At 45.9% G+C, this 12,586-nt stretch overlaps 1 protein-coding gene across 1 annotated transcript; it reads left to right on the top strand.

The window, feature by feature from the left end:
• Positions 1–7,839: 7,839 nt before the first annotated feature.
• Positions 7,840–11,241, top strand: GJD4 (gap junction protein delta 4). The gene is made up of 2 exons (XM_004702461.2): positions 7,840–7,974; positions 9,473–11,241. The coding sequence occupies exons 1-2, from the start codon at positions 7,911–7,913 to the stop codon at positions 10,540–10,542; spliced, it is 1,134 nt and encodes a 377-aa protein (XP_004702518.1). The 5' UTR covers positions 7,840–7,910; the 3' UTR covers positions 10,543–11,241.
• The last annotated feature ends 1,345 nt before the right edge of the window (positions 11,242–12,586 follow it).

Genomic DNA, 12,586 nt, shown 5'->3' with positions numbered 1-12,586 from the left:
CTCACTCTCTCACTGTCTCACTCTCTCACTGCCTCACTCTCTCACTGCCTCACTCACTCACTGTCTCATTCTCACTCTCTCACTGCCTCACTCTCTCACTGACTCACTCACTCACTGACTCACTCTCTCACTGTCTCACTCTCTCACTGCCTCACTCACTCACTGTCTCATTCTCACTCTTACTGTCTCATTCTCACTCTCTCACTGCCTCACTCTCTAAAAAAAAAAAGAAAGAAAAAGAGGAAGACCTTCAATAAGATATGTTGACATGGTGGCTGTCACCATAGGTGCAAACAAAGCAAAGATTGTGAGGCTGGCACAGGACTGGGCAGCGGTTTGTTCTGTGTGGCGTCAGGTGACGAGGCAGAACTGGCTCCGTGACGCCCAACAACTACGAAACCATCCACTTGTCAGGTTTGTTCTGGCAGCACTAGAAACCTCAGACAAACAGAGCTAGAGAACGAGAGATCCAGGACTCTGGGTCAGTGAAAAACAAGTCCAGCCTGGAGAAAACGTATTCCTTGGGCCCGTTCTCCAGGGTCTCCCATTGCCTGGTTCATTTTTAGCTGCAAGAGTAGCTTAGGGGAATGTGTATGTGTGCATGTGTCTGCACACATGAGTGTGTGTGCTGCTCTGCACAGATTTGCCGGAGATGATCGACACCTATGATAATAGTCAGGAGAGCAATCAGAAATAATTATTTTGTTAACGGAATTATATATGCCGATGAGCTTCAGCTGCTGGCCCGGTGAGTCGGTTGTGTTGATGCAGCTGTGCAGTATTTGTTTCTCTTCAGCCTACTGAAAAAGTGGTTTAAGTTCTGAGATCAACTAAAACATCAATTTCTCAAGAGGGGGGGGGACCCCCTCTAAGATCCTCACCTTATTCTTGGCAAGTAAGAATGGGGCGTGGAGTTTCTGTGTGTCCATCATTGGCTGGACACTCCGCTAAAGCCTTCGGGCCTTATTTTCATTTATTCCTCAATCATTCGAGGGGTTTGCGTCTGTGATTTTCCAGGTAGGAGTTAGAATTTTAATCCCAGTCGTTGAAACCTGGAGCTCATGTTCTTAACCATGATGTTCGCCTGCCTCTCCCAATGACCGCCATCTAGGCCAGTGATTTCCTAACTTTCTTTTATGGAAGAAGATTCCTTTATCCAAGGGGATTCTTGTTCAAAGCAATTAAAAAAATGCCCTACCAGAAAAGGCAATCTAATTGAAGTCGAAGGAATGGCAGTGGGTCGGTAGGGTTGGGAAGCTTGAGTCTCCTCCCTCCACTTTTCACAACTCTCTAGTACCAGGGACGCCCAGGGGGATTTTGGAACAATTGCTACTGTTACTGGACCTTTCTTTGACATCAGCTTCTCTTCTCTACAATCAGGTGACCAGATTTTAACATTCGTAAAGTGGGACACCATTGATAAAACTCATATCCTGATGAAATAGCCACATGGCAGCTGAAAACTGTATATGCTAGCTTGTCATGCGTTCTTTCCAAAAATTGGAACTTTTTAAAAACACCGCAGGACGCGGAGGAAAAATTGTTAAAAATCGGGACTGCTCCGCCAAAAGCGGGATGTCTGGTCACCTGACTCTACATATAAACCACTGTGCCACGAGCGCACCTTAGCGTTATGAGATCCTAGCTACGGAATGTTCTTGTTGTTAGTTGCCATTGAATCAGCTCTGATTCATGGTGATCTCACATACAACAAAGCAAAGCATTGCCCAGTTCTGCGCCGTACTCATGGTCATTGGTATACTTAAGTCCACTGTGGTAGCTATTGTGTAGTGCTTTCCCACCTGGAGGATTTATCTTCCCATAGTACATCAGGTCGTTTTCTGGTGTGATCCAGAGGCTCTCATTGGCTCATTTTCAGATCACAAGGTCTTCTTGGTCTGTCTCACTCTGTAAGTTCTGCTGAACCTTGTCTACCTGTTGGTATTTGCAATACTGTGGCAAATGCAAATCACCTCAGTTATCATGTATTAAGAACCCTTTGTGAGCCAAGTGATGCACTTGTGCTTTCATTATATTAGCCCCAGTTCTCAAAACACCTCTTAACTACCGCTGTCCACAATTTATAGAGTAAAGCGGAGGCTTTACTAATTTGCCAGTGTGTTTAACTAGAGAGAGGTGAACCCAAGGAGAAACAGCACGTGGTCCTACTGCTCTCTTTCTGGTTTGCTGACTTCCTGTATTTTGCAAATGGATCGCGGGCTGGTACCTTGTACACGTCAGTCATATCCACCCCCTGAAGTTCACCAGGGTTCTTTTACATTGGAATGAACACGGTAGTCCTCTGCATCTTCTCTCCATCTCATAGACAAAGTCCTGCCCAAACCAAGGGTCACCTGCCTTTAAAAAAATGGGAGACTTTGGTAACAAGATAGCCAGGTGCTGGATGTTTCCATCACACCCTCTGCCTCTCCTAAATCCATCCTGCTTTCTGCAGGCATCGGAGTGAGCATTTTTGTTTGTTTGTTTTCTTTTTCTTTTTTTTTTTTTAAAAGATCATTTTATTGGGGGCTCTTATAGTTCTTTTTTTTTTTAAATTAGGACCTCATACAACTCATCGCAATCCATACATACATCCCTTGTATCAAGCCATCATCATTCTCAAAACACCTGCTTTCTACTTGAGCCCTTGGTATCAGCTCCTCATTTTCCCCCCCCCTCTCCACTTCCCCGTCCCCCCTGAGCCCTTGATAATTTATAAATTATTATTATTTTGTCATATCTTACAACATCCAACGTCTCCCTTCACCCACTTTTCTGTTGTCCATCCCCCAGAGAGGAGGTTATATGTAGATCCTTGTAATCTGTTCCCCCTTTCTCCCTCACCTTCACTCCACCCTCCTGGTATCGCCACTCTCTCCACTGGTCCTGAGGGGTTCATCTGTCCTGGACTCTCTCTATTTCCAGTTCCTACCTGTGCCAGTGTACATCCTCCGGTCCAGCTGGATATGTAAGGTAGAACTGGGATCATGATTCATATAACAATCCAGACATCCATTGTATCAAGCATATTTATACATATGTTGCCATCATTATTTTCTAAATTAGGGACTCATACAACTCTTATCACAATCCATCCATCCATCCATTGTATCAAGCACATTTGTACATTTGTTGTCATCATCGTTCTCAAAACATTTGCTTTCTCCTTGAACCCTTGGTATCAGCTCATTTCAGAGTGAGAATTTACAGTTAAAGTTAAAATGTCTCCTAGTTGGAGAAACAGAAAAGGAAAAAAAGGAGGCCACTTTTGAAGGACAGAGAACAAGACAAGATGAGAAGGTGGCAGGAATGCGAAGGGGGAACAGGACGGCCACGTTGGCAGTCGGAAGCGAAAGGAAAAGCAGTGAATGGCTCCAAACCCAGAGGAACGGCTCGTTTCCAGGTGAACTGGTCACTGCCGTGTGTATAGCTCTCTGTATTTTAAAGTCATATTCATGTCTGTCATCTCATTAAAAATTTTGAGGTGGCATGTACATCCCATACCTTTGGCCATTTTCCAGCGAACATCAGCATTTCGTCCATTCCCAGTGTGGTGCCATGATCATCTCCATCCGCCCCGAGCATTTTTATTCCTCCCAAGTCAAACCCAGCAACCGCGTGGCATCACATTCCACTCTCTACCAACCTCTGGCAACTACCCCTCTGCCTTCTGTTTCTATGGCTTGACCTATTCTGAAGATTCCACATCAATGCATTCCTACAGTATGTAGCCTTTTGTATGGGTTTCTTGTACTTGACATAATGATCTCCAGGCTCATCCCGGTTACAGTTTGTATAAGGGCTTCATTCCTGGTTACGGCTGAAGGAGCTCGAGTTGCTTATCCCCACCACTTGGAGCAGGTCGGAGCCTTTTTTTCTACGTCACAAATGAGACAACAAGTGGAAAGGCTCTAGTCACTTGCTCAAAGGTAACCAAGAAACCAATCCCACTGCCACTGAGTCACGTTGGACTCATGGAAACTCTGAGTAGGATTTTTGAGGCTCTAAATCAGGTATCCTCAAACTTTTTAAATAGGGGGCCAGTTCACTGTCTCTCAGACCGTTGGAGGGCCAGACTATAGTTAAAAAAACAACTATGAACAAATTCCTATGCACGCTGCACATACCTTATTTTGAAGTAAAATACCAAAAATGGGCAAAAACACCCAGCGTGCCGGATAAATGTCCTCAGCCAGCCGCATGTGGCCCGTGGAGTATAGCTTGAGGACCCTTGCTCTAAATCATAGATGCCCAAATTTATTTGGGCTACTGCCTTCTTTTCAGAAAAAAAAAAAATTGATCAGTGCCTCCTTGGCAGTTGAAAACTTTTGTACTATAGCCCATAGTCCAGGATAAAGTACAGGTATCTTTTGTACACCCTCGGATCCTTCTAGCACCTCCCCTCCCCCCAGTGGATGGTATTGCCCACTTTGGGAAACAGCTCTAAATCTTTACAGAATAGATAGTATCATCTTTTTCCATTGGAGCAGCTGGAAGGTTTGAACCACTGACCTTTCAGTTAGCAAGCCAACACTTAGCAGACAAGCCCCACTAGGACTCCTTTTGCTCAAGATTAAGGAGTTCTAAAGCCGTGTGCTGAGTGAACAATTGGAGAAGCTGGATTATATGAAGAGGAGTGTGGCATCAGGATTGGAGGGAGATTTATTAACATCCTCTATATGCAGGTGACAGCCTTGCTTGTTGAAAGTGAGGAAGACTTGAAGCACTTGCTGATGAAGATCAAGGAGTGCAGCTTTCATTCAATGTAAAGACCAAAATCCTCACAACCGAACCTATAGGTAACATCACGATAGAGAACAGCTGGAAGTTGTCTAGGATTTTGTCTTGCTTGGATCCATAATCAATGTCCATGGAAGAAGCAGTCAGGAGATCAAAAGACGCATTGCATTGGGCCAATTTGCTGCTCAAGACCTCTTTAAAGTGTTGGAAAGCAAGAATGTTACTTTGAGGACTAACCCAAAGATGCACCCAACCCAAGCATGGTATTTTCAATCGCCACATATGCATGTGAAGTTGGCATTGGATGAGGAAGACGAAGAAGAATCGGTCTGTTTGAACTGTGGTGCTGGTGAAGAATACTGAAAGTACCGTGGACTGCCAAAAGGACAAACAAGTCTGTCTTGGGAGAAATATAACCAGAAGACCCCTTAGATGTCAGACGGTCAGACTTTCTCTCATGTACTTTGGGCATGTCGTCAGGAGAGACCAGGCTCTGGAGAAGTATCCTGCTTGGGAGAATCGAGGTGAAAACAAAAGAGGAAAGCCCCCCCCCCCAAGATGGATCGACATGGGGGCTACAAACACGGACAACCATGCATGTAAGGACAATTATAAGGATGCCCCAGGCCCGGGCAGTGCTTCCTTCTGTTGTTCCTAGAGTCACCGTGATTTGAAACGGACTTGATGGCACCGAACAACAAGAACAGAAAAGCCCTGGTGGCCTAGCGAGTTACATGTTGGGCTGCTAATCTCAAGGTCTGCAGTTTGAAACCACCAGCCATTCTGTCAGAGAAAGATGAGGCTCTCCGCTCCCATAAACAGTCCCAGCCTTGGGAATCCAAGGGGCCGTTCTCCTGCGTCTCACAGGGTTGTGAGGACGCAGAATGGACTCGACAGCACTGAGTTTGACTCCGAATTTACTCGTCATTTGGAACGGGCTATTTACGTCACCCAGCAAAATGTAATCATTGCTTTTCTGATATTTTAATGTTTAAGCCAATATCATCAGTAGCTTCTTAGGAAACAAAGGTACTTTTCATTCTTTTACATTGGAGCCATATAACCATCTAAAATATTTTTACTTAAGTTCAATTTTGCTGCATTCATTGCTCTAGTTAAAGCACTGGACTAAGATAGAGCAAAACTACTGTTCCTTTCAAGGGGGTCAGAATGTTTTCCACAGATGGGACCCCGGCAGGTGAGTACGGATGAAAGTGGCTTTGTTGTCCTTCTCTTCTGGGATTCGTTCTGGGGCTATTACTAAAGTCAAGCATAGGTCAGAAATGAGGAAAAGATTGGAATAGGAAGAATGGCTTTAATGGGAAATTGAAATCATTCCTTTTCAAGTTCACCCTCTTCCTCCTGATGACAGATCTCCTGCCTTGCAGGACGGAGTCTTCCCAGATACAAAGGTGACAGCCTCGGTAGGATTTTGATGCAGGTGTGATTGATGTCAGCAGGTCTATGCCATGTGGATATTTTACTACACACTTAAAGGACATTTATTAAGCAGATTCAGTGGGCGCCGTCCTGGGCTAGAAGGGGCTGAGGGATACAAAAGGAAGAGGTATTCTATGAAGGCTTTACAGGCCAGTCAGGGAGTGCAGTGTCTCTGCTGGGAGGCATTGCAGGCCTGCTCTGTGTCAGGTGCTGCCAATATTTGCGTTCAGGGAGCCTCACCCGAGTCCTGAGCCAAGTGGCACGAGTCTTCCCTTTGGAAGAGGAGGGTATTTGGAAAGACTTCATTTGGAGTGAGTAACTAGAGCTTAAATCCAGCTCAGGTCTCTTGCCTCCAGGGGAAGAGCTGGGTTCACTAATCCTCACAGGGAACAACTTGAAAATAATGGTGTTGTAACCTAAGAGTGGAACCGGAGTCCAGGGCACAGACAGATGCTGCATCCACGTTAAAAGAATCAGGGTAAGGGCATTAGAGTTATGGCGAAACGTTTTAGGAGTTGGGTAACAAAGAGGGGCTGTGGAAATATTTTCAAGAGCAAAACACCCATTATTAAAAGTTGCTGTAAAAGACATAAAACAATGTTTTTCTCGTGTACAAATTCGGTGGCACCCGTCATATCAACCACCGTGTGGGCAAATGTCATCAATATCTATGGCCACATCCCCCGCATCCCACACGGACACTCCATGCTCCTACCATGACTCCCTCCTGCCTTCGCTAATCACTGTTCACTTCCCCTCATCTGTCTGCTCGAGGCCCTTTGAGATCATATAATACAGGGGTTCTCAACCTTCCTAATGGAAGGTTAGAGACTTTCACACAGTTCCTCATGCGGGGGTGACCCCCCAACCATAAAATTATTTTCATTGCTACTTCATAACTAATTTTGCTACTGTTACGAATTGTCATGTAAATATCTGCTATGCAGGAAGTATTTTCATTGTTAAAAATTGAACATAATTAAAGCATAGTGATGAATCACAAAAAACAATATGTAATTATAGATCGTGAAATATTTATTTCTAATGACAGATAAATGAAACATTGAAGCATGGGTAACAGACTTTACGCGGGTACTGGTATGTGAGTGTATCTGCATGTGAGCAGACCCACCTGGAGATAAATGAGAGGGGTCTCATTTCCTAAGATCATCGGAAATATGTGGTCTTAGGCAACTCTGGTGAAAGGGTCGTTTGACCCCCAAAGGGGTCACGACCCACAGGTTGAGAACCGCTGATACAATACTTGTCCATTTGGGATTGACCTCCATTCAGCATACTATATTCCAGGAGGGCACACTCTTTTTCCTTGAGAAGTTTCTAGGCTGGTGAACAGACGTTTTCTTCCTTGAGTTAAAAGCGGTCACTTCTATTTTATCCTGAACTGTCTGATTCTCCTGGTGGAGGCATCTGAGCAATGCCACGGGCCTGGAATGCCCCTCGGGGTAAGAATAGCCGACAGTGTGACAGGACTCCTGCTGCCGTCTTCTGGTCCAGGCAGTTGTCAGGAATGCACTGCCTCACAGGCAAATAGCTCTGGGCTTTCTAAACGTGAAGACGTTAAAGCTGGCCACTTCCTCCGGTGCTCAACCCTTCCGCTTCATATCTCCAAGCCTCACAGTTAAGTCTTTTTGTAGCTAAAATAGATTGATTCCTGCACATTGTGGGAAACACAGCGTCTCCAGCAGCCTGGAGTCTGACAGTCTCAAAGCATGGAACCTTTGGACCTGCTGGGCTTTCTAATCACCACGTTAAATTACAATGTGACTATTGTAGGTGAGTATTGGGAAAACAGACAAACCCTTCGAACGTCTTGTTCTTTTGCTTTCTTCTTTGCCCTTCTGGAAGTGAGGTCTTCTCAAAAGATCAAGTTATTCCTTAATTTCCCTTCAGCTGGTCGCTGGTAGAGAAAGGCCTGTCTGTTGCTGGAGTCCAAGGAGCTGGGGATGCCAGCCTCTTTCTTCCTCATTGATAAGAAGTCAGGAGAGAAATTATATACTATTTCTCTCACTGAGAATCTCTTCCCTGGCCTCTGAGCGTCATGGGTGAAGGCTAAACCAGATGGGGGAGGAGTTTGGTGTAAGTGTTCTCTGGCTCACAATACCAGGAAAGGAACAGGACAGTAAAAGTTCAGGCAAAGGGAATGCCGACTTTCTGCTGCTCCTCTGGCTCATCTTTTAAGATTTCATCTTGACAGCTTAATTAACGGTCCATTAACTAATACTAGTTTATGCAGATTTGTATTTTCTCCAGTGTAAAGAAACCAAAATCTCAATGTAAACTGAGATTTTTTTTTAAACAACAACCAAAGTACTAAAGATGCCTTAGTTTGTTTCAGATAAGGCAAGGTTCAGATGTCACAGAAAAAAAAAAAAGAATTTGGAAAAACTTTAAGATAGCCTGAGACATGGTGGGTTGATACTTTTCTTTCTCATGACTGTGTAAAGTGTAAACAAATGAATTAATTCTTAAAAGTTTGATTCGAGGGTTATATCACGTAATGATATTATTGTGAGAGTTTAGATGATTTCTTGTTTTCAGGTATCAGTGATGCAATATTTTCAAATTCTTTAGCGTCTCAAACATGTTCCCTAACAGTTGGCCCGTGGCATGAAAATAGAGCTTTGAAGTTACTTTGGTTTTCTAGCTGGTCTCATTTATTCACGATGAATCGAAGAATTCATATTAATTGGAAAAGGGAAAATGGCTGCATTATCGAAACCTATGAAAAAAGGGCATGTTGCTAACGAAATTCAATTTCAAGGACTACAGAGCAACATTAAGCACAAACCCTATAAAACAGAGATCGGTGGACCAGGATCACAGATAGAGACGACTTACTGAAATAGAATACCTTTATTTGCTAGACCTGTGTGTGTGCAGTTCCAGGACTATGCTGACATCCTTTAAAAATGTATTCCCCTAAAAAGAGTAAGATCTGGTTTATAAGTATCTTTTCTAGGTTGTCTAGTGTGGGGGATAGTACCAAAAAGCGGAGTCAGCAGACTGAGATGAGAATATTTCTTAGTACAGAATGCCTGTTTTAATTTGCTAACCATACAACATTTTACAAATAGGGTTTAGTACAGAGGCTGACACCTTTTAGGGGCTCGATAAATATTTGCCAACTGAGCAGACTGGCTGGCTCTGTGATTAAGCAAACAGGTGCTACTTGGTGCTTGTGGATTGCTTTGTTCTCGGCCCAGTAAATCCTTCTCAGCTGCCCAGGGATGACATGGGACACTGCTGCTCATTCCTGCTTCCTCTTCTCCAGGAAAGCTCTGGCTTGTCGTCATGATCCTGCTGAGGATGCTGATGATCATTTTGGCAGGGTACCCCATCTACCAAGACGAGCAGGAAAAGTTTGTCTGCAATACTCTGCAGCCAGGGTGTGCTAATGTCTGCTACGACAGCTTCTCCCCGGTGTCGCACTTCCGGTTCTGGCTGCTGCAGAGCGTGTCCGTCCTCCTTCCTTACTCGCTCTTCAGCGTCTACGTGCTCCACCGAGGAGCCATGCACGCGGTCTTCCGACGCTCCCGGGCCGAGAGCCGCCCAGGGGGCCCGGACCCGTCGCCCCAAAGGATGCTAGCCATCCCAGACTTCTCCCCCGGCTACGTCGCCCACCTGCTGCTCCGCATCCTGATCGAGGCCGCGTTCGGGACCTTGCACTACATCCTCTTCGGCTTCGTGGTTCCAATGAAATTCTCTTGTTCCGCCGCGCCCTGCGGCAGCAAGGTGGAATGTTACGTCTCCCGGCCCACGGAAAAGTCCATCATGATGCTGTTCACCTGGGGCGTCAGCGGCCTGTCCTTCCTCCTCAGCGTCGTGGACCTAATAGGCAGCGTGCGGAGGATGGGGCGCCGGCGGCTGGCCGCTGCTACCTGCAGGAGGGAGCACCTCGCCCTGCTCTCCCTCGCGGGCCACGTGGAGGAGCGTCGTCCCATCAGCAAGGACGCTGGGTGGGAGGAGGGGGAGGGGGTGAAGGTGCCCACGTGCCCAGGCTTGTGGGCCGCAGAGGAGGACGCCGGGCCCCACCTCCACAGCCCCAGTGAGAAGTCGGGCATGTCTGGGAGGATGGAGCTTCCAGACGAGGCGGGGAGGGAGGTGGTGTCCTTGGCCAGTGAGGAGCTGGCCAGTGCCCATCAAGGGCTCCGGGGCAGAGGGCACAGAGGGGTCACCCAGGACCCAGGGACGGAAGGCCCCTCTAACTGGGGAGGGCCCCCTTCAGCTCCCCGGAGCCGGCTGGCGGGGCAGTATGCCTCCAGCAAGCTCCAGCCGCAGGACCGGCTGTCCAGTTCCAGCAGTGCGGCCTGCCTGGGAGCCAAGAAGTCTGAATGGGTGTGAGGAGGGAAGGCTTGGAGCTGGGGGTGGACCGAGCACCCGAAGCCACTGCTCTCTCTGAACGGAAACACCACAGTGGCATTTGAGAAATCCTGTCACTTGACTGATTCTCTGAGATTAACCAGCAGAAAGTCAAACTGCCTTCGAGACTAGTGGGAAACTCTAATGCAGCCTCAGTAACAGTTTTAGTTTAGATAATTCTTTCTGTTGAGCAAATTATTTGACGACCAAATGCTGACAAGAAAGAAGCTACCATGACTTACTGAAGGGTGTCGGGTATTGCTTACCTTGAAACACAGTCATCCTGTCCATGTACCTTATAGGACACAGAAGTGCCCCTGTGGGTTTCCGAGAATGGAACCCTGGATGGAAGCAGAAAGCCCTGCTTTCTCCTGTCGGGTGGCTGGTGGCTTTGAACTGCCGACCTTTCAGATCACAGCCCAGCATGTAACCTTTATAATTGGAATACTTAGGTTGGTCCTATTAATTCTCTACCATAATGTGTGCTTAGTGTACAGTATCTTCTCTTGAATTAGTAGGACTCATTAATTTTGTAGTGCTTTCTGGTGAATTGTGCTGAAGATTTTTGGTTTCGCATGTTTTTGCTCCTTGGAGGAAAGAGGCATGTGTGTCGTCAATAGAGAGTTGTCAATTGGAGTTTAATTTACCCACACCTCTTTAATAAAAAGGCATGCATTGTAATAGCCATCTTCGTCCTTCATTGTGTTTTAGGAGAAATGACAAGTGGGTAGAAAATAGGGTTGAAAGTAACAAAAGCAACCAAGTGGATTGGGAGTTATATGTTTCCTAGGACGACCATCACCACATATGGTCAAACAGCAAAGACAGAAATGATCCCAAAGAAAACGCCAACGTTTGCCCTGCAATGAGCGATAGAAAGGTTGCAGGACTGCACCTGGCACAGGCAGAGAACTGGTGAGACCCGGAAAAGGAGGCAGGCCTGTCAAGTCCTGGCTCTCCCCCGTGTCGCTGGACCAATGAGCTGAATGGTTCACAAGAAAGAAATTTAGTGTTCAGTTCTGGAGACCAGAAGTTCAATTTCCCCCCGAAAGGCTCTGGGGGAAAGATGCCTCTTGTCTCTCCCGGTTTCTGGCATCCCCAGATGTTCCTTGGCATGCCGCTGTAGCTTAATCCCCCCTTTACGTGGCCATCATCCTTCTGGGTCCAGGTCTCTTCTCGTTTCTAGGACAGCATTCAGATAGGATTAGGAGCACACTGCACTCAGGTATGACCTCCTGTTAAGTTCACTTAAGTGATAACGTCTTCAAGGATCGTATTTCCAAACCAGTTGATGTTCACAGGTATCTGGAAAGGTGCCTTCAATATAATTTGTGGGAAATAATGTTCACTTCATAACCGGGGGCATTTTATCTTGTTATAAACAGTATGTGGATGTGGTATGAATCTATGGTTTGCTTAGTTGTTACTCGGTGTATGAGGGGGTACCCCCCCAAAACCTGTATTTTTTTCAAAGCTGTGTATTTACAAAATTTATTTATTTATTTATCTATCTATTTATTTATTTACAAAACAACCTCATCACCTTTAAAGTACTCTCCATCACACTAAGTACACTTGTCAAATCTGTGATTCCATTCTTGGAAACATGTTTCAAACTTATCTGTTTGGACGGCTGACAGCACCTCCCTCATTTTTTTTCTGCACCTCTTCTTTGTTGTCAAATTGCTGTCCTTTCATGTCCCTTTTCATTCAAGGAAACAAAAAGAAGTCGCATGAACTGAGGTCAGTTGAGTCAGGTGTGTGGGGCAAGAGAGGCATGCTGTTTTTTGTCCAAAACTGGCACCCTGAGATGGTTGTGTGAGCAGGTGCATTGGTGTGGTGGCAAACCCAGTCCCCCGCCTGCCACAAATCAGGCCGTTTTTGGTCACTACCATGCAATCTTTTCAGAACCTCTGAATAGAAAGCTTGATGAACAGTCAACCATCACTACAAGTGAGTGGGTTAGTGGTTATCTTAGCTACCTAGTGTTGCTGTGGTAGAAATCCCACAGGGGTGGCTTTCTTAA

The sequence above is a fragment of the Echinops telfairi genome, unplaced genomic scaffold (genome assembly GCF_000313985.2).
Source record: "Echinops telfairi isolate 266 unplaced genomic scaffold, ASM31398v2 ScPeMD7_31;HRSCAF=116, whole genome shotgun sequence".
Taxonomy (NCBI): domain Eukaryota; kingdom Metazoa; phylum Chordata; class Mammalia; order Afrosoricida; family Tenrecidae; genus Echinops; species Echinops telfairi.
Note: the sequence above shows the minus strand (reverse complement) of the source record. Positions and strands in the feature narration are given on the sequence as shown.